We start from the raw sequence: 21,508 nt of genomic DNA on the forward strand, positions 1-21,508 counted from the left end.
TTGTGTGACTGAACACACACTTCCTTCTAAATACAATAGCGAATATCGTTAACATGATAAATCCTAACACTGCATTGCGGAGCCTCCATCTTTCCCATGTGATCACAGCGTAGCATCATGTCTGGTCTGTCGGGTAGCCCACCAAAGTCGGCGGTGAGAGATGATGAGAGAGCACACATTGTAATCAGTTTTACTGGACTATCTACATATGATCAACAGTATGATAGTGTGATATCGGGCGACTCTCTGAAACCAGGAAGTCAGTCACGCTTGTTCTTTTTTTTTTTTTTTACCCGGTAAAAGCTGTATTCCAACAGAGCCGGTTAACCGTGAATAGTATGAAAAATGATAAAATGATGAATGAGGGAAACACCCATATTACTTTGTTAAAGGTGTTACCACGTTGTCGTTACCTTGGTTAGGGGATGGTAACTCGACTCGTGGGGCCGAGTATAGAGATGTGTACGTGAGAAGCTGCAGTCGTCTTTGAGAAGTCGGCCTACAGTACGTCAAAGGAAATCCTTAGTCATGTGCACGTTTGCTTTATTGCGCTCGCGTGACTGATGTCAGACAGACAGATGTCTTTTTTCCCTCCTATCCTTCTTTTTTCCCCTTAGTTTTCTATTCTTTTGTCCCGCTTTGTTGCTACATGATAACAACTGGATAAATAAAAGTTATGAAAGCCACGGCATCAGGATGCTGGATGGATTAACCAGAGTACCAGAAGATTACATAGTCTACATTTGGGCACAGGACGTCGTTTAAAACCATTATCTCCAAAATACCGATTTATTTGGGTTATGACGTATTTCTGAAGACCATTTCTATCATTTTAAATTTATTATTTTAACAGTCTGAATAGTGGCATATAGTAACATACTTGAGTATATTAGTGTCTGTAAGATTGACCATGTAAGAGCGTCGGGTCTTTGCTTTGCTTTTTTATGATCAGTCATGTAGGTCAAGACTGCAGAATGATGCAACAGAGGTTAATACACAGGTTCTGGTTTAGTACTGAGTCAGCCACACCTGCCTCTCTCATTCAGTTTATGTACAGAGCTGAATTAAGTTTGGTGCCATACACATTATCACTTTTCTATATGTCTCGGCAGCTGAACGCCAAAGATAGTATGCGCCTTTTGCCGTCGGGAAACAACAACCAGGGAGAGAGATGAGAGCTGTGCTGCATACAGGAGTGTGCAGTGCAGTAAGATCATTGATAGCTCAGGTGTCAGGTGAACATATTAAAATGATTTCTCTGTTATCCAGCTCAGTGAAGGGCACCGGTAAAACTTTGTGAAGTGCCAAGGTTTGCCGGCCGGCATGACAGAGTAAATACAAACAGAATTTAATCCAATCAGGCGGCACAACATAGGAACAGACTGGGTCGCAGAAAGAGATATAGTTGCAACATATAACCATAGGGTTTTAATATTAAAGAAACAGTAGCTCCTTTCTGATCTGTCTTGGAAAAAGTGGTGTAATAAGTTTAAACTACGACTCTGGGAAATGACCTTTGCTATCCTGTGAAAGTCTGCAACAAGAAATAAGTTACACCTCCAGTTTTGTAAACTTTTATTACCTTGTACGTTATATTTCTAAATGACCACTCTGTTATTATACCACCCACTGTAAAAGAAATGTGTGTTTTCAGGAACCGGGCATAACTGTACGTTAGACCCTCTGCGTTTCCAGTCTTTTCTAGTTAATCTTAATGTGTTGCTTGGTAACAGCATTACAGCTCAGCTAATGCTTCATTGTTTTGCCAATTTGGCAAACAGGGTGAAACCAGACCTTTATCCTATTGTTTATCCCTCCCTCCCTCCCAGTTAGAAATCCTTCAGGGGCGCTTTATGTTCCTGTGAGAGTTAGAACCGTTTCTCTACCCTCTGTTTTATTGGCACTAGCTAGACTGTCGTCAGTGTGCTGGACTCATTTTCACTTCTCTGCAGTTTCCATCGAAAGCCACTGAGTGACTTTGTGAGTTATAATGGGAGGGGCAAGACCACATTTTACCAAACAAGGCAGTAAGGCCTCCAGAGGGAGAGTGCATGTTATCTCTTTCTCTCTTTCTTCCTTTCTTTCTCTGCCTTACTCTCTGACTCTGTCATCGTTGTCTTTCACAATGATGAAAAAGGATGTTCATAAAGAAATTGACATTTCACTAAAGTGTTACTGCACAAAGATGAACCTTCTGTCTGTATATATATCTGTAAATACAACATCATTATTTCTTGGAGTGACACCATATGTCCTACTCAAACATTGATTAGCCTATAAAACATGGAACTGAATGTGAAAATAAATGCAGGTTTGTGAAACAGACATTACTCATTTGTTCTGTTCTCTTTTTTGGTAACAGGGATGAATGCTGCAGTGCGGGCTGTTGTCCGAATGGGAATATATGTAGGAGCTAAAGTCTATTTTATTCATGAGGTACAGTTTGGTTTCTCTGTCTTTCAGAAGCCTTTCTAATACATGATCCACGTCAAACTGCTGACATCCACCTAAACACTTTGTGTCCTCCTTATTCTTTCCCTCCACACTAGTTAATCTTTATCAGTTCTTTTTTTTTGTTTGACATTGTAAGACATACAGTGTAATGTCATACACTGCTGTAAGAATGACATTACCACAACTGTAAGTGGGTTATATTTAATAAAATCGGACAGATGATAAATAATAATTATGTCTTTCGTATACACACACACACACATTTTTCAGCCTCTGTCTGCAGGAGGGTCAGTCTGACCTTGTTCAGGGCATGTCTTGAGAACAGTCAAATTTACCAAGAGCTTGACTGATAAAATGATAATGTTCAAAGGCATCTTAATTGTAGTTAATATTTAACAAGCCTTTACTAGAGTAATTATACCACTACCAACGGTCAACTACCATTTAATATGAGGCATGTTCATTACTCCTGGCTTGGTAGAACATAGACAGGTTCAGGGTGTTCTCTCATCTCTCAGGCAACCCTCCTCATTAAGCTAAAGATATTTCCCTTATAGTGCCTCCAGAGTGGACTGGCATCCATCCAAGAATTCCTGCCCATCGCATAGTAGCTACGTGTGTGTGTGTGTGTGTGTGTGTGTGTGTGTTTGTACATGTGTGTGTGTACATGTGTGTGTGTATGCATGTGTGTGAGATGTGTATGTCTGAGTGTGGACGGTGGGGGGTGGATGCATCTCTCTCTCTCTCTCTCTCTCTCTCTCTCCAGTGCTTATGTAACTGTTTAAGGGCATTAGACGCATGCTCACAGTCATGTCCCTGCCCCGTCTGTTTCCTGTATGTGGAGTTAATGGATTGGAGGCCTTTTCTGCGCTGGCATTGTTATATCCAGTTCAATGTTCTATGTCTCTGCTTGTGGTTTGATACAATCTTACTTCACTGACATTGTCATTTGATGCTGGATGCTATGAAAATATGAAAATACACTGTTTACAAGGAGACATAAGAAGACAGTGATGAAACAGGCCAGCTGTTAACAGGAATGGAACAGTTGCTCTTGGAGGTGTGGAATAATTATGTGTGTGTGTGTGTGTGTGTGTGTGTGTGTGTGTGTGTGTGTGTGTGTGTGTGTGTGTGGTGTTACAGGGATATCAGGGTATGGTGGATGGAGGTGACAACATTAAGGAGGCAACGTGGGAAAATGTCTCCAGCATGCTACAAGTGGTGAGTCGCAGAGAAGAAAAACACAGATGGTCCCTCAGAGAGGCATTATTTCATCCCAGCCAAGTGAACACACATGAGATTGTTCTTCTGAACGCTGCCGCATCTGAATTATGGGTTGCCATGGCTACAGTTGACTCGCAAGCTCAAAACACTAGAGACAGCAGGAAATCAATGGGAGACATGTAGATGTTTTGTAAGGCTGTAGATTTAGGATGGCATGCCAATCACATATATACCCATCAGATGAACACACCGTTGAAAAAGGCCCTGTTTTGTAACAGAGAAACTATTTGTGTGTGTGCGTGCGTGTGTGTGTTCTGTGGCACGGCAGGGTGGCACAGTCATCGGCAGCGCGCGGTGTAAAGAGTTCCGCACACACGAGGGACGCCTGAAGGCGGCACACAACCTGGTGAAACGAGGCATCACCAACCTGTGTGTGATCGGAGGAGACGGCAGCCTGACGGGAGCCAACCTCTTCAGAGAGGAGTGGAGCGGACTCCTGACTGAGCTGGTGCAGCAGGGTAGGTACTCCACAAAGAGGGGGATGGGGGTTGAGGGGTTATGAGTGGGGTCAAATAGACTAGTGCTGGTGATCACCACGGTTACTGCTAAGTGCTGCTCTGGGTCTTATCATTATGCCAAATAAGAAAACCAGGAAGCAGTTCAGCAGTTAAAGAGGAATTCTATGTACACAGAGGCTAGAATTCAGGTGAAAGAGAACATGAGTGGCTATATAAAATGTGTTTTTTGGTAGTAGTATTATTACCAGTGTACCTGTGTTAACTGTGAGATAAGACAGTAAAAGTCTGTTTGTGCCTTTTTTTCTCATTCAGGGCTGATTAATGAAGATGCAGTGCAGAAATACTCAGCCCTGCACATTGTGGGAATGGTGGGTTCCATCGACAATGACTTCTGTGGAACCGACATGACAATCGGAACTGACTCTGCTCTGCACAGAATTATCGAAGTCGTGGATGCAATCATGACCACTGCCCAGAGGTAAGAACCAGTCATTTCTCAGGAAAACAGAGTTGCAAGCCATACGTAGTCTTGTGAATTTATATAAACGGGTTTTATTCACTTTCAAATGAATTGCTCATTTTAGCCACCAGAGGACGTTTGTGCTGGAGGTCATGGGAAGGCACTGTGGGTAAGAATCACATCTTTTCATCGTTTCAGTATAATCTTAATAGCCACTTTTCCTCATGGAACATTTATGCATCTGTTTCTGTCAACGTGTTCTACAGCTAGTCGGTGGGAAATTCCCGTAACTCCCATTGTCGCACAGCACATGATGTATGTCTCCTGTGAATATAAACTGCTGGCGTGTGTGTGTTGAAGTTTGCTTGTCGTTCTGTGGTGGGTGTATTAAGTTATCTGGCGTTGGTGAGTGCCCTGGCTTGTGGAGCTGACTGGGTTTTGATTCCTGAGATGCCACCGGAGGACGGGTGGGAAGAGAAGATGTGTCAGAAACTCTCAGCGGTAAACCAGACCAAAAGTCACCTCTCACATTCAGCCTCAATCAAAGCAGCGTCACCATAGCAACGTGACCGGTCAAAGACCGCTGCACTACAGTTTTCACCAAACACTTCTTTTCACTTTTTATGTGCATTTATAGATTCTCAAGTATTTACTTAGTCTAAAGCAGGTTTTGCTGTATTTGCCTGTAATGAATAGAATTCTTCAATTCTTCCTATTGTTGATGTGTATAGGTACCATGGATGATAGATTGTTCTTTATGTAATGTTCTCTCTCATGTTTGTACATGTATATAGATATAGAGAGATACGTGCGTTGACAGTATGTGTGTGGAATTGAATGTGTTCACTGCCCAGACTCGATCCAGAGGTTCAAGGCTGAACATTATCATAGTGGCCGAGGGGGCCATTGACAGACACGGGAAACCAATTACCTCTGGTATTGTCAAGGATGTGAGTACATCAAAGTGCTGTCAGAGGAAAGCAAAAGCCTGGAGACCAACGCTGCAAAAAGTAGTTCCAGTCAGATCGAACCGGAACTACTTCCGGTTTGATCAGACTACCAAACCAGACAGTCTGCTGATAGATTAAATCAGAAAAATTGGCGCAAAATTCACAATGAAATCGATGTGAGAAGAGAGAAAATTCTGTAAGTTTCTGTTTGATGCTGGTTTGCTGAAGTGAACTACTTACACGTGGCGGTATCCAGCTTTTGGAAGCCCTCTGACGAACACTTTACCCCTCCGTGTTTTTTAACATGTTTCTTACCCTTGTAGAATCGGGCAGGAAAGAAAAGACTGAATATCGTAATAGTAGCTGAAGGCGCCATTGATCGTAACAACAAACCAATAACCGCAGAACATATAAAAAATGTAAGTACTGTAGGCTTAGCTGTACAGCTCCTGCATTGACCTCCTGACTTCTTGACCTCTTGTGTGGCTTCCTTCTCTGGCTTTGTCCTCTCACTCACCGGTAAGGCAGAGGCTGTCACTTCTCTAGTCGTCTGGCATTTTCGTACAAGCTAATAGTCCCGCTTTCACCCTCCTCTTCTCCTCTGATGCAACACTTTGTAACAGTTCATTGAGGCGGCGTCTGGAACGCCAATGGTAACATTGTCTGACACCAATGTAAAGTGGTAATGCTACGCTAGCTTCAGGAGAAGAACACGCCAGACATTAACAATTAACAAATAACAGTCCATATTATTTGAATTCTCAGTGCAGAGATACATTGTCTGTTTTAATAATCACCATGAGAAAAAAAACAAAACAAAAAAAAAAAACAATGGAAAGAAAAGGATTCATCTCAAAGCCGTAGCATTCTGTTTTCTTTTTAAACTATATATTCTTTTATTTATAGTGCTAGTCATGTTCTGTTGTCTCGTAAAGCCACACGTCAAGTCATTTGAAGTGACCTTTATGAGTAAGTTATTCTTATGATCAGTGTATCTAATTCAAAGTGAGTTTCTACATTTGGTCCTGCAGGAGTTGAATTTGTGACCATGCTTAGCATTTGCTAATTTTCCATTGATTACAGCGATTCAGCATAGGTAACTTCAGATTTGGGTGATACATTTCCTAATATGATTCTTTAATTTTGCATGTGTATTGCAACTCTCCTTGGGATCTGCTTAGCTAAACGCATGCTTCGGTGTTGTTGATTTTCTGATCTTCCTTTAATCTTTGTGATCATCATTCACTGATTTTGACAAATGTTTCTCTCCTTAAAGTTGATTATGCAATTACATTTTAATTTAACAATGACAGCGTTGGTATATTATGCAGTAAACAGATGAATCTGTCGTGAGGCTGTGACTTTACTGTGGAATTTCGTGAGCCAGGATACATTAAATTAAATCAGCTAAATCATTTAACTGGTTAATTTGACTTGATCTGATTTGTCACAATCACTGGACATTGGGAACAACTGTTTTTACAGTTGCTGTTTTAAATCGGGTTGGTTGTGGTCCTGTTCAAACGGGCGTCTGTGTTTTGTCCAGCTGGTTGTTCGCTGCCTCGGCTTTGACACACGCGTGACCATCCTCGGCCACGTCCAGAGAGGGGGCACCCCGTCAGCTTTCGACAGGATCCTGGTGAGTGTGGGAACACTGCACGAGAGCGCACCGCTCTGGGTCTGATCTGATCTGAAAGGAGCGTGGAAGGTTTTTAGGCAAAAGCGTGTTAGAGCAGATTTGATGCCAAGTACAGCACACAGTCTCTCACAGCACACAGGTATTATGGTACAGAAATCCTCAACCTTGGGCTTTTAGAATCTATCACTGTCAAGTTAACAAAAAATGAAAAAGGGAGGAGGGGAGAGAGACTAATAATGAATAACTCATTAAATATTTACTGTTTTCTCTAGTACCTCTTTCTCTCTCTCTCTCTCTGTCCCTCTCTCTTTGTGTCTCTCTCTGTCTCTCTCTCTTTGTCTCTCTCTCTGTCCCTCTCTCTTTGTGTCTTAGTGTCCTTGTATTTCACATCGTTCTGACACTTGTTTCATTTATCTGGCTCTACGCTGGAACTGGGCCAGTCAGTTATTGGCTGTAATCAGGTCTGAAGAGGAGTTAAAGAACACCTTGAGCAGGAGTCTGTGTGCTGCTTTATGACAACACTGTCCATTAAATTTATAGCTAACCCTGTTTGGAATATTTAGAGCTTGCAAGGAAGGTGTGACTAAGAATAAACATGTAAGACATAAAAATGCCAGTATTTTACCATGGTTTTCAGATGTATGTTTTAATGCATACGTCTCTGTGCAATCAAATGTTGTGTCAGTTTGAAATGCCCTAAACCATGCAAAGACTTATGTGTTTTTACGGGAGGTGAGATCTATGATGAACTGCATGATAAAGAATGTGATGGATCTCGTTGTCTGCTCTCTCGTTTGGCGCCCAGGCCAGCAGGATGGGTGTGGAGGCAGTGCTGGCTCTGCTGGAAACGACAGCCAACACGCCGGCCTGCGTCGTCTCTCTGTGTGGAAATCAGGCGGTCCGTCTGCCCCTGATGGAGTGTGTGCAGATGGTACGTTCTGGACTCAGTCCAAGCCTCTAAAGCCCGTGTGTATGTGTGTGTGTGTGTGTGTGTGTGTGTGTGTGTGTTATGAGAGCGTTTTATTGATCTTTGACTTATTTGGGTGAAGCATTTGTAAAGCCCATGTTGTGGAGCAGTAAATACGGCCTGTAACATTGGTACTGATGAAGTTACAGGCATTGTTCTGTGAGAACAAACAAAGTCCCATCAAACAGTATAGATCTTTTCAATCATCTGGCTTCACTCCAGCCACTCACGTCCAGTTCTGTGGATGTAAACAATACAAACAAGCGCTGAGACGAGACAAATGAAAACGATATCTTCCAAACAGACGCAGGAGGTTCAGAAAGCAATGGACGAGAAGAAGTTCGAGGATGCTGTGCGACTGCGTGGCAGGTACAAAACACATCTTTTAAACTTTAGACGTGGTGCTAGCCCAACATTTGGTTTCTGCTGAGGTCATCAGAAAATGACCTTAAAGGAAAACACCATCATATCTTCTTTCAGTGTTGCAGTCCTTTACAACGAAATAGGCCCCCTGATTTGGCTGTATATACTCACTTCATTTTCCGTTGACTTGCACGAGGACACTTGTAACCTCAGCTCAGCATTCATTTCACTGTCTAGTAACATTAATTATATGACATTGTGGTAGTAGAGAATTGTTAACACACTGCAGGAGTGGGTGTGGGACAGTTATAACAGATGAACTTGTCTTGAATGCCACAACAGACCAAAATGATGTTAGTGAAAGGCCTAGGAAAGCTAATTGTTGCCAAATGGCAGCAAGCGCGATGGTCTCAATTCGCTGTTTTTCATCTTGCTGCAGGAGTTTCGAGAATAACCTGAAGACGTACAAACTCCTGGCTCACCGCAAACCGGAGTCTGAACTTCCACACGTAAGTGTCGCCAGCTCTGTGAAAGAGAGAGGACTGTTTATATTGCACACACACTAGCTCTCACATATCACCTCTGTTTGCTGATGACACTGCACAGACGTGACCTTGTACAGTATATCATACAAACCCTGTTATGTGTTGTGTTGACTTGTTTGACCCCGTTCAGAAAACTTTTCGTTTGCAATAATTCAAAGCTTATAACTCTTCTTTCTCACTTTTGAAACATGAATTACATGGGTTAACATGAATCTGAGCAGTGCAGAGGAGGTTATAGCATGTTAAATTTACCAACGGCCTGATAAAGTCTTACTGTTGCTGGTTGGCATAGAGCTTTTTGTTTCTCATTAGGATGCAGGTGTTGATAGTGTTATACAGAGATGATTTGCTCATTTGTCCTCAGGATTGTTTCCACAATTTACATTATGATAACAGCTTTTTAAGTGGTGTGGTTATCATCCTTGTAAAAACTGCATCATGCTACAAATACGAAAGAAATAGAGAGAACCGCGTGTCTTATTTCTAGCTCTGAGGAGCATGTAACAGAAAGAGGTGTGTTCCAGCATGGACAAACAAACCTTTTGGAGTCTCCTGGATCCTCAAAGCTAGAGGAGGAGAGTTTTAATTCCCCCTTTTCTGTTCAAACTTAGGTCTGCCTCTTAACTCAAAAAGCACACAGCATAATGGCAGGAGCACAGTCACACTTAATGAATAGGTCTGTTCTTGGTCTGGCATCATCATATTGACTACAGCTTGTGCTGTCGTTAGAAGTTAGCCTAGCGTGATAGACGTACTGTCTCACGCCTGCGTGTGGAGGTGGCAGGAGCAGGTCAGAGCTGTGGTGAGTTGTATTGAGTGTCTCTGTGGGCTGTCTCTGGCACTTAGGGAGACTGCCTCTCCAGTTCCTGCTCCCCGTGGAGTTAAGCCAATAATCAACCTCCCTCCCTTCAGCTCGGGCTGATTTAACATGGCTCTCCTCACAGGGGCTTGCGGAGGTGAAACGGAACGGAAAGGTTCCACTGACAGCGTGGTTAAGTTAAACAAGCGCAGTTGAACAAGCACTCGAGAACATGGCTGCTTTTCAGCAGAACTTCGCTAGTAAAATTTGTTCTTGTCGTTTAAAAATACCTCAGAGAGAAATAATGAACAGTTGTAAGAAGAAAAGGGGGAGTCTTTCACTGGCAGTGTAAAACAGTGATGTAGACTACCCTCCGTTCTTGTCACAGATTTTGACAGCTGTAGCTTCTCCTGCAGGCAAAGAAACCAGAAGAAAGAAAAAAAAAAAATACCAGTCAGCTAGCTTTTTAAGAAGATCCCACCCATGTCTCCACTGTGAGTGTCCATCAGATGCTGAACTGGGACTTTGGTAATGAAGAACTGTGGTGTGCAGGGTTGTAGTGGGGTGCTAGGAGTGTTTAAAACAGATCATTATTCATTTTTCTCTCTCAGAGCAATTTTAACGTGGCGGTGCTGAACGTGGGGGCGCCGGCGGCTGGCATGAACGCTGCCGTCCGCTCCGCCGTCAGGGTTGGCATCTCAGAGGGGCACAAGATGTTCGCTGTCAGTGACGGGTTTGAAGGATTCTACAAGGGACAGGTTCGAGTTTTTCTCCATTCTTTCTTTTTTTAGATTTTTTTATCAAAAAACAAGTCACTACCATTCAGTCTTGAAAATGTATCATCAAAACAGTAGCATCATGTCGAAATCACTTTGCTTCCCTTTGCTCTTTGGTTGTTTGTTCGGAGGAGCTGTAGTCAGATAAGACGCTCAGATTACATTAATCCAATTAAGAGTGCTGAAATCGCCTTCCTGGAGAGCAGTAGTAGTACCACTCTCTACAGATAGGGGGCGAAGTGTCAAAAACATCATGAGTGACGTGCATATTATTGTGATTTTGCATTGTGCATACAGACTAAGGTAGAAATAAGAACAGCAGAGGATATAAGTATTTTTTTTCTTTTATGTTAAGTAACCCTGTTAGATAGTTTTTCCTTATCAGTAATTTTACAAGTTAAAAAATGTGTCATTAAATTCCTATATTTGCAGATCAAAGAGATTAAGTGGGCTGACGTGGGTGGCTGGACTGGTCAAGGGGGATCTCTGTTGGGAACCAAGAGGTAAAACGCAAATTTGTGAAAATGTGATAAAAACGTGTTGTTACTTTGCATTTTGTGCTATGTGATGTTGGTTATGCATCATATGGACGTGTAATGGAAAATTTTCACTATTTCAGAACACTTCCAGCAAAGCACACTGATAAAATTGCAGAACAGATGCGCAAATATAATATAAATGCACTGCTTGTCATTGGAGGATTTGAGGTATGTGGTTAAGTGGTATGATAGTGAATTATCGATCATGAACACAGATTAACCTAGCCTTGATGATGGTGATGTAATATTATTAGTAATATTAGTATTATTACACTATACGACACTCTATGTGTATGTGTATATATGAATATAATCTTTAATATCTTACTTTTATGAAATATTCAGAATATGTTTTTACATTTCATTAAATTTTCATGAAATTTAAAACTGTAGTTTTAGACTTTGTGTAATGATGTATTATTGAGATGTTAACTTGGCCTGTCCTTTCCATGCAGTCTCTCCTCTGTAGTCTTTATCCCTCTGCATAAAACACATGCACATTTGTGCTGATGAAAAGTCAAAACCAAACACACACAGCTGATGTGTTTCCTCATCGTATCCAATAAACTGGTTCGTCCATCACGTTTGGTGCTTTGAACATACAGTCAGTAGATTTAACTCCACACTGATAGACATTCAAACAGCTGAAGTGATGAACGAACCAGCAGTAAAGTTATGACATAATTTGAATGAATAATTCAGATCTGAATTCATCTGCTTCTCTCTAGTCATTTCATGCTTCTCTATACAGGCTCATCTTGTCTCGGTGTGTGTGGATGGCTATCTGTACCTGAATTTATGACGGTACATGTGTCTGTGTGTGTGTGTGTGTGTGTGTGTGTGTGTGGGAGAGACTGTATTTGATTGACATGTGTATGCGCAGAGTGGTACCTGTGTGTTTCACGCTGTCCGTTGCGATAGACCCAGCTTTCCCTTTGGCCCCTGTGATCCGTCTCTCTTTTTTCTCCTCCACTCTGTATCCACCCTGTACTTCCCTCTCCTCTCTCTCTTTTTTATCCCTCCGTTTCCTCCCTCTTCCCGTCATCCCCTCATTAGCAGTACACTAAACCCGTGGCTCTGCCCCTGCCCTGCAGGCCTACCTGGGGATCATGGAATTGTTAGCGGCCCGTGGGAAATGTGACGAGTTCTGTGTGCCCATGGTTATGGTGCCCGCCACAGTCTCCAACAATGTCCCGGGCTCAGACCTCAGCATTGGCGCAGACACCGCTCTGAACGCCATCACTGATGTAAGTCGGGCTGGCTCCGCCTTCTGCTCGCCAGCCAATCACATCAGGGCGGCTCCGCCTGCCATTTACCAGCAGTCAGCCAGTCAGACAAGGCCAATAGGGAATATCATATTATGGGAAAAAAAGGAAAAAAAAAAAAGATGTTTTGAAACCATTTCAAAGGACGTCTTGATATTAATGGTTAACAATTTGGCTCCTAAACACGCTTGCCCAGTTTAGATGATTTTAATGTCATTATGAAGTAATTAGGTGTTTTCCTTCATTTCTCTTGAAATTTGTCCTCCCTGTAATGAGAGCTAATCTTCTCTACTAAATTTAACACAGTTGAGAAAACCAGCCAGTGCTCCATTAACAATGCATGTGATTAGCACTGAACAAAACCAGAGTACCAGAGTCAGTGCTGACTAACTAGATTGAGTCATACACTGGTACGTATGAGTACTGGTCTAACTATGTCAACTCACCAAGGCCTTGGCTGGTAAACTATAGGGCGAGCGAAGAGCACACAGGTAAGTTGTAACGATGATCATGGTGATGATGATGATGATGATGATGACATGGAGGCATGTTGTGAACGCACGCTTTTTTTTTTAATTCATGCCTGCCATGTCGGCAACCCTTCCTGTTTAATTTTGAGCACACCCTCATTTATTTCACCATAGGTGAGAGGCCAGAGCTGAGACTTTAGCTCATTAAACCACTGTTTAGCGTAATAAACACTTACTAACCCCACTCAGCAGTGACTAACTCTGACAAAGGCATGATGATTCCTCACAGTGAGTCTAGCTTCTCATTAAAACATTTTAACTTTGTCAATAGTTATGGCTAATGTAAAGAGGTAAATACTCACATTACAAATTTAAGATATTGCTGCAGGTTCACAGGCGTATTCCAGAAGTTTCTCAGTCCTAAAGCAACACCTACTAATTATACAGCTAAAAAAAAGACCACAAGATGACAAACGTTTGCTATTGTCCTTTGTAGGACTATGTCACAGGGTTAGATATACTCTCCAAAAAATAAGGATGCTGAGCACGTGTGTAGAACTTTATCAGGCATTAGGTCCCCACAAAGCAGGTTAGTGTCAGGTTGACATTTACACAGAAAAATGCACCTGGCCGTCATCTCACCCCCTTTGTTCCGCCCATCCTCATCCTCATCCTCGGTGTGCAGATTTGCCCAGCGCCTTGTCTGTCAGCGACCTCCCTGGCTCCATTTTGTTGTTGTGTCCAAGGCCACAGTGCACACCTGTAAGCAATGGCATTGCGCTTTTGCGTCACATCCTACCCCCTACCTCACCCTTACGTGTGTGTGTGCGTGTGTGTTTATGTGTCCAAGTGTAGACCATGACCTCTGTCTCTCCCAACCCCGCCCCTTTCTCGCCTCTCTCTGCCAATGGGAAGCCTAAGTGGCTATCGTGCGGATGTAGGCTGAATCACACACACGGTTCCGCTCCGCGCTCCAGGGCTCCACCTGCTGGTCTAACGTGTGTATTGCAATGTGTTGTGCTGTGCCCGTGCGGTGCTGGTTCAGGCGCTTGAGTGTTTGCTGCAGCTGTATGAGGCTCGAGCCAACTATGAGGAGTTTTGCATCCCGATGTGTATGCTGCCTGCCACCATTAGTAACAATGTGCCCGGTACTGACCTTAGTATTGGGGCCGACACTGCCCTCAATGCCATCGTGGAGGTAAGGGAGATCCCTCCACCAAAAGGCTTCATAACACAGTAAAACAGACTGATTGACTGTGCTAGAGCTGTAAGAGCTATGTTAGCACTACTGTATGTTTTATATTCAAAACAGTAGAAAAGTGTTTTCCATGAGTGGTTATGTACGCATGATTGAATGTTTTTGTTATCCAAAATTATTTTAGAATTTGATTGGGATCAGTTTTAGTTTATTTTTTCAACTTTTTAACATTTTATTTAGAATGTTGAGTAAATATTTAAAATCCTGGGATACATTTGTATTTACAAGAGCCAAAAAAAAAAAAAAAAGATTTGTTTATGTCTTTGCAAGCAGTTCTGTTTTAACAGCGATGGTTAGTCCTCTGTGCTGGCAGCAATTCAGACAAAACAAGTGTTGGGTAATATTTGTCATGTTCCCCAAGCGTTCCTCTGGAGTGCAGTAACTTCAACAAGATGATGGAATTTAAATCTGTGTGTGTGTGTGTGTGTGTGTGTGTGTGTGTGTTTTGTGTGTGTGTGTGTGTGTGTGTTTGCGCGCGCGTGTCTGTGTGTGTGTGTGTGTGTGTGTGTGTGCGCGCGTGCGCATGTGCGTGCCAGACATGCGACCGTATCAAGCAGTCAGCCAGTGGGACCAAGCGTCGTGTGTTTATCATTGAGACCATGGGGGGATACTGTGGTTATCTGGCCAGTGTGGGTGGACTCGCCGCCGGTGCTGATGCTGCCTACATCTATGAAGAGCCATTTGACATCCGTGACCTACAGGTAATCAGCACATGCTTACACTACTAAAATTAATACCAAAACTGCCTCTGCTATTTTTTCACACTAATGAATTAAAAGAGGATTATCTTAAAAAAAAAGTTGAGCTTTACCCCATATAAGAGTATAAAAGAATTAAACAGCTCCATCTGCTGGTCAAATGTGGGAATGTCATTTTTTGTTGTGTCACAGGCAAACGTGGAGCACTTAACGGAAAAAATGAAGACAAGCATTCAGAGAGGACTGGTCCTCAGGTAAAACAAAAAAAAAAAATCAGTCTGCTTTCCCTCTCAACGCCCTAATCCAATAGCACCCTAATATGACTGCGTGTATTTTATGAGTGTCCCTACCCATAGACCAGACCTTTTCACCCTGCTGCCTCCACAAAGAAATGTTTGTCCCAGCCTGTATTGAACTGCCATTAGAAACAGCCTGATGACTGCAGTGAAATTCCATCTCTGCTGGGCTGGCTGGTTTGGCAACAGTGCTTTTAAAATTAAAACTAAGAAAAAGAAATTAAAAATTCATGTGAAAAGAAGGATTTAGTCTGCTCATTACCCCAAAGGTGTGTGTGTGTGTGTGTGTGTTTTAATTTCATTCCCTCTATCAGCTTCACAGTTCAGTTTATGTTTAATGGTCACTGAGAATAGTTTGGCCTTCAGTCAAATGCTCGTTTGAGAACTACAAATTATATTTTGGTATGTGTGAAATCAAATCTGTCTCACACCATCAGAAGTTATGGTTTGTCTTTTTTTTTTTTTTTTTTTTTTTTGGTCAGTTTGATTGAAATCCATTTGAACAGCACCCTTAAGCCAGTTGTCTGAGACATGTCAGACCCGGTTACTGCTGCCGCCCTAAGACAGACTCTAGCATCACCCTATCTCCTTTGATCTTTAGAAACGAGAACTGCAATGAAAACTACACCACTGACTTCATCTACCAACTCTACTCTGAGGAGGGCAGGGGAGTCTTTGACTGCAGGAAGAATGTTCTGGGTCACATGCAGCAGGTAACTGAGAGAAAATCTGGTCAGAATGTTATGGTAGATATCCCTCCATTACCAGTCAGTCCATAAAGTATGACAGAATCTTTTGCTTAGTCTTAATAGTCATAACTAGGAAATAATAATCAGTTTGGTTGGTGTTGCTTAGCACCGAGGATTATTAGCAAACTGTAGCTGTAGAGTTTTAGCAAAGAAATAGAAGTCGACACAGGATGAGATTAGACGGATTATAGGACTTGAAGTCTCATGATAGATGTCAGGGCTTGACTTGAAAATAAGAAGGAATTATCTAGAATTAAATCAGAGGGAAAAAATGAGAAAGACAAACGATAAATGTTATTCTTGTGTGTGTGTCTGTGTGTGTGTGTGTGTGAGTGGGGGTGGACACACCGATTATAATCACCTTCTCTTTTACAGGGTGGGGCTCCATCTCCATTCGATCGTAACTTTGGAACAAAGATCTCAGCCAAAGCCATGCAATGGATTTCTAAGAAGCTAAACGAAACCTACAGACAAGGTAGAGTAACTATAAATAGCCCTCTTTCCAGTTAATGTGACTGACCACAACTCTTCAATGACAGGAGTCACCAGAGACGACCTTGGCATTCTTTTTAAAAAGATTGTTTTCTTGTGTTTTTTTTAATGGTTTTTGTCCGATACTCATATTTATCAAAGTTCTCTGTCCAGAATATTTATGGCAAGTCATACACTTATAATAATAACTTGTAATAATACACCACAGAATATACAGCCTCATAAAAACATCAGTTCATTTTCATCTTGACTTTATGAAAGTTACAGCTTCTCTGCGGCAGTTAAAATTAAATCCACTTTTGTATGTCTCTGCTTTTTTTGCTGTGCGTGTTGCTGTCCTAAGATGAAGGTAATTGTATTAACTATATTCTTATTGACTCTCATCTCATCAACACTCAGTCCATTGTAAGGGAATATCATATGTGTTTCATGCCATTAGTGCACAGGAGCAAAACACATCTGATATTAAGAGTAGGGTGCTTTCCTTGTCTGTCATCTCTGTCCTCTTGCTTCAAGTTGTATTGTTTCACAGTATTGTAACCACACCTCAATCACGGTTAGTCTTTTCTTTCATCATCTTCAGGATACAGTATACTCCTCTCTCTGTTTTTTACCTGGGTAATCCCCTGACGCATTGCTTTAGACCAGTGTCTCTCAGCTCCTGTTCTCAAGACCCAGTCTGGTTCAGCCCCAAATCCAAAAGGCCTTAATCAGTTAACCAAGGACCTTTTGCTAATTTACTGAACTAAAGTACATAGGTACAGTTTATTGGATCCTCAGGACTCAGGCTGAGAGACACTGAATTATACACTAGGGAATACTCCCACCAGCAGCACTCCAGCTGTGTGTTTGTGCGTGTTTGTGTTTGTGTGTATATCGTAATAATGTGTGTGTGTGTGTGTGTGTGTGTGTGTGTGTTTGGTTGTCTCTCCTTACAGGGCGAGTGTTTGCCAACACAGAGGACTCGGCGTGTCTGCTGGGCATGCGTCGACGGGCTCTCATCTTCCAGCCTGTGGTGCAGCTTAGAGACGAGACAGACTTTATGTATGCACACCACAACCCTCTGAACCTCACACTACAGTCCACTTACACTGACACATCCCTAACTGCATTCTTCTCACTGGAACTCGTTTTTGCCTGAAATGATCAATAGTCTGAAATAACAGTCTAAAATATGATCCGTTCATTTTATTTCCTTTAGACTGTGATGAAAAGATAGGGGTAGCTTAGTGATGCCTTACGTTTTCTGAGGGGATAGTTATATTTCATCACACATACTCTCTTCCAAAACTCTCTTTTGTCACACGTACCCTCTTAATCTTCCAGTTGATTGATGTTCTTTGAAAAGTGTCCTCATATAATTGTAAGTTTGTTAAGAAATGCTTTTAAAGTGTATCTTGAACCATGTTCCACATCTCAACGTGTGGCTTCCCTGTGTGTTTATTAAATCTCCAGTCACAGGATTCCCAAAGAGCAGTGGTGGCTGAAGCTCCGCCCCCTGATGAAGATCCTGGCTAAATACAAGACGAGTTACGACGTGTCCGACTCTGGTCAGCTGGAGCACGTCGTTCGTGACAGACCCAAAGAGTCGGACGCCACTGCCGCCATCTGAGGCCGAGGGGACCGCGGTCGACGGTACGGAGGGGGTCAGAGGCTATCGAATACGGTAACGACGTGAGCTAGAGCAGAAGCTTCATTTGTACTTTTCTCGTCGCATCATCAGAGCGTCACCCGTTGTTGTTTTACAAAAAACGTAGGAGAAACCAGGGACCAGCGCAGGGTTAGTGTAACTCCAAACGCTTTTTTCGTCTATTCTCACGTCTGTCACCGCGCAAAAAAAAAAAGAGAAGCAACGGTTCGTTGAGTTCTTGTCACCTCCGCAGTGGTGTCACACCATAATGCACACCCCTCTCTTCCAGTCCTCTCCAGAGAGTAGCTTAAAATTAGTTCCACTTGTCAAGTGTGTGAAACTGATTGTGTGATGTTGGCCTACCTGTGAAAAAAAGCCATGCAATACATTTCCTATACGAGAGCACAGTTTGCCGTGGGTGTATCATGTCCTCATATGTGTTAACATATTTGCTCGAGAAATAAATACCATATATGTTATTGGAAGGCTCCGTTGTGTTTATTGCAGTGTCTTCACCTTCCATCAATATCTGTCAATATCAGTCTGCAAAATAAAACGCAATATAAATGAAACTGTGGAATGAAATGGTTATTATTGCTAAATATGGCAATTTTATTGCACATGACATGTCACTTTAATGAAAGTAATAAATCAGTTACTTCAAATATAATGTTTTGTAATTAAACCAGGCTACAGATTCTCAGTCGCATTCCACATTCTGCAGCATTACTACATGTGGAGCACAAAATATTTCAACTAATACAGCAGAATTAACAATTAAAACCATGGCAAAATGGCTTCTTAGTATCATACCTGGTTCATCAGTTTTGTGTGCAACCGTTCATGTAAGAATTTCCTACTACCAGTAGAGGGCAGCATAGTACTACGGGGAAACGTGATCCATGCACGTGGTTTGCAGTATGGCTGCCAGTGCCCTGACAACATGAATTATGTTCACCAATATCTACTCTCCCTCAATTTCTATGCATTTTCCTAATGTAGAGATATTAAATTGGAACTGTATGAATTTGTGTGTGTGTCTGTGTAGGCTTCGTTGGGTTGTGGTTAGAATGTGCGTTTATCTTATCATTTGAAAAGGGGTTTCAATTTCCCAGGGGTCTGTTAACTCTATATACTTGTAATTGGACCACTATTTCACACGTAAATGGATTTGCTCAACAATTCTGAACAGTAAGCAGGGATAAAGCTATCGTATCGTAATAGTGAGAGAAAATGGCAGGAAAGAATTAAACTTTCCCCCAACAGCTGTCTACAAACCACCATAAACACCTGAAATAGTCAAATGGTGAAAGAATGAAAGACAAGTAAGTGTATTCACTCAGTGCTCCATTTAACTGGGGTTGGGGGTTAATTGGTCAGGACACATACACACTGTTTCTTTTCCTTATGATTATAATTCATTTCAATTTATTTGCTGACACATGTTTGTTTCTGTCAGAGACTGTGAGAGAGCATCGCAGTGCCAGCCTCCCAGACCCTAAATGAATAATTAAATAAATAAAATAGGTAAATCTAATCATTTGAGTTGATTTAAGAATGCAAAGCAGGGGCCTGTAGAGGGGTCATATGCACATAGGTAATCAATAGTAATTACCATTTCATTTCTCCTTCGTTCTTTTTTCCCCTCCTTTTTCTTCTCCTTAAATCACACTCAGATCTGATTTCATTCGGCTGATTAAAGGGGCTGTAAATGTGGGGATCTTAATGTGTTTATGGAGAGCCAGATGTACACTTCCCTAACTTTATCTCTCTGGACGCTTTATTGAATCCCTTAAGCTAAAGTGTGTGTCCAATTAACCATTAAGACTTGATCATTTAAATGGCTTGATAAGTAGACCATCATTATTAAAAGAGCTCCGTTCTGTATCAGTGTGGTTGTTGAAGACTGCTTTGTGAAGCAGATTTCTCCTCAGATCTTATGCACTTAGAATGAAGAGAGGGAGACAAAGTGGGAGAGAGACAGAAAGAGGGAGAGAGAAAGAGAGAGAAAGAGAAAGAGAAAGAGATGTATGGTACCGGATAAAATGCCAGTGCTGTAAATACTGAACGTACTGTGTGGTGGTAAAAATAGATTAGTTGAAAGCTATCGTGATGACAATAATAACAAGAGCCAATAAATCTTTGCTTGCATTATTAGAAAAGCAATATTTCTCTTTCAGACACATCACGTAAATGTGTGCATGTGCATGAGAGAAGGAAAGACACAAACACACACACACACACACACACACACATGCACAGGGGATGAATATTTATGAGCACATAAATCCATGCAATAAATAAATAAATAAATGAATGAATAGATGTAGTGTTGATGTGAAGACTTTGCAAGAGACGATGTGTAATTTCAAGGATTTCCAATTTCTACGAGAACACAGGGCATGTCCACTACACCTCAGATCAGTAACTTTGGCTTATCATAAACACTGATTTAGGGACCGTCCGGCAGCTCCTCTCTTCTTATTGCAGATGGTATCAAGGGTTCCATAAAAAAAAAAAACAGAGATATCCCTTAATATTGTGTCAACTTCAGGATTGCTAACATTGACCTCCATCTTTCACATATGCCTAAATAAAGTGTCACGGGTAATGTGATAGCAGAGTCGGATAGCACAGGACAATGAGCGTGGAGTTTTTTTCAGATGCTATGTTGTTTAATGGTGAACTGATAAGCAACTGTGCATTCTGAAAATCTCGTGCTTAACAGACAGGCATTAGAGACTTCCTAATTCCAGTACTGGTGACCATCTAGATTCATTCATTCATTCATTCATTCATTTTTCAAGCCTCTTATCCTAATTAAGGTTGCGGGGTGCTGAGGCCTATCCCCGCGCTCACTGGGCGAAAGGTGGGGGGAAACACCCTGAACAGGTTGCCAGTCCATCGCAGACCCTCTAGGTTAGTACATTTAATTCAGCTAATCAAGGAATTGAGAATTTGTCGACCAAATGTTGTGTTGTGGTCCCACGGTCTGACTGATGCACTTCTAAAGGAATGTTACGAATTAATGTCAAGTTTTGCAGTTCATCGTGTATCATTGTGTTACTCTCTTCAGTTAATGATTCGTTTCAAAATATAACTGGGAGCATGCTCGCCTAGTTCTCAACCTTAACTGAATTTTGGTGTGTAAAAGTAAAACGGTATTATTCCATTGGTATTACACAGTGATGAATGCCTTGTGTCAAATCACCTGCGTGTTATTTTGAGAAAGAAAAAGTGAACTTGTGAATGAACATTAATATGTATTTCAACTCCCTCTGACATCTCTTTAGAGTTTGAACCTTTTGCTTATACATCTCTTAAAGTTTTAGGCAGTAAGACTAGCTTTGTGGAACGAAAAAAACTCCCATCCTATTTAAGACCCTGTATAAGACATTAGAACGAAATTTGTGTTC

The 21,508-nt window shown here is 41.8% G+C and overlaps 1 protein-coding gene across 8 annotated transcripts; it reads left to right on the forward strand.

The window, feature by feature from the left end:
• The first annotated feature begins 2,362 nt into the window (after positions 1-2,362).
• pfkpa (phosphofructokinase, platelet a) lies at positions 2,363-18,463 on the forward strand. Of its 8 annotated transcripts, none has more exons than XM_030767231.1 (21): positions 2,363-2,436; positions 3,598-3,675; positions 4,007-4,196; positions 4,509-4,674; positions 4,781-4,825; positions 5,049-5,157; positions 5,511-5,606; positions 7,153-7,245; positions 8,051-8,176; positions 8,517-8,581; positions 9,015-9,102; positions 10,531-10,677; positions 11,128-11,198; positions 11,315-11,402; positions 12,329-12,481; positions 14,764-14,928; positions 15,118-15,179; positions 15,823-15,934; positions 16,346-16,445; positions 17,401-17,506; positions 17,918-18,463. In XM_030767231.1, exons 1-21 carry the CDS (start codon positions 2,365-2,367, stop codon positions 18,072-18,074), a joined length of 2,289 nt encoding a protein of 762 aa, XP_030623091.1. In that variant the 5' UTR covers positions 2,363-2,364; the 3' UTR covers positions 18,075-18,463. The 8 variants fall into 8 exon arrangements, with proteins under 8 accessions (XP_030623091.1, XP_030623092.1, XP_030623089.1 ...); XM_030767232.1 differs by having other exon boundaries at positions 9,015-9,090; XM_030767229.1 differs by lacking the exon at positions 12,329-12,481 and adding an exon at positions 14,015-14,167 and having other exon boundaries at positions 9,015-9,084.
• Positions 18,464-21,508: the final 3,045 nt, after the last annotated feature.

Source organism: Chanos chanos, chromosome 3 (assembly GCF_902362185.1).
Source record: "Chanos chanos chromosome 3, fChaCha1.1, whole genome shotgun sequence".
Taxonomy (NCBI): Eukaryota; Metazoa; Chordata; class Actinopteri; order Gonorynchiformes; family Chanidae; genus Chanos; species Chanos chanos.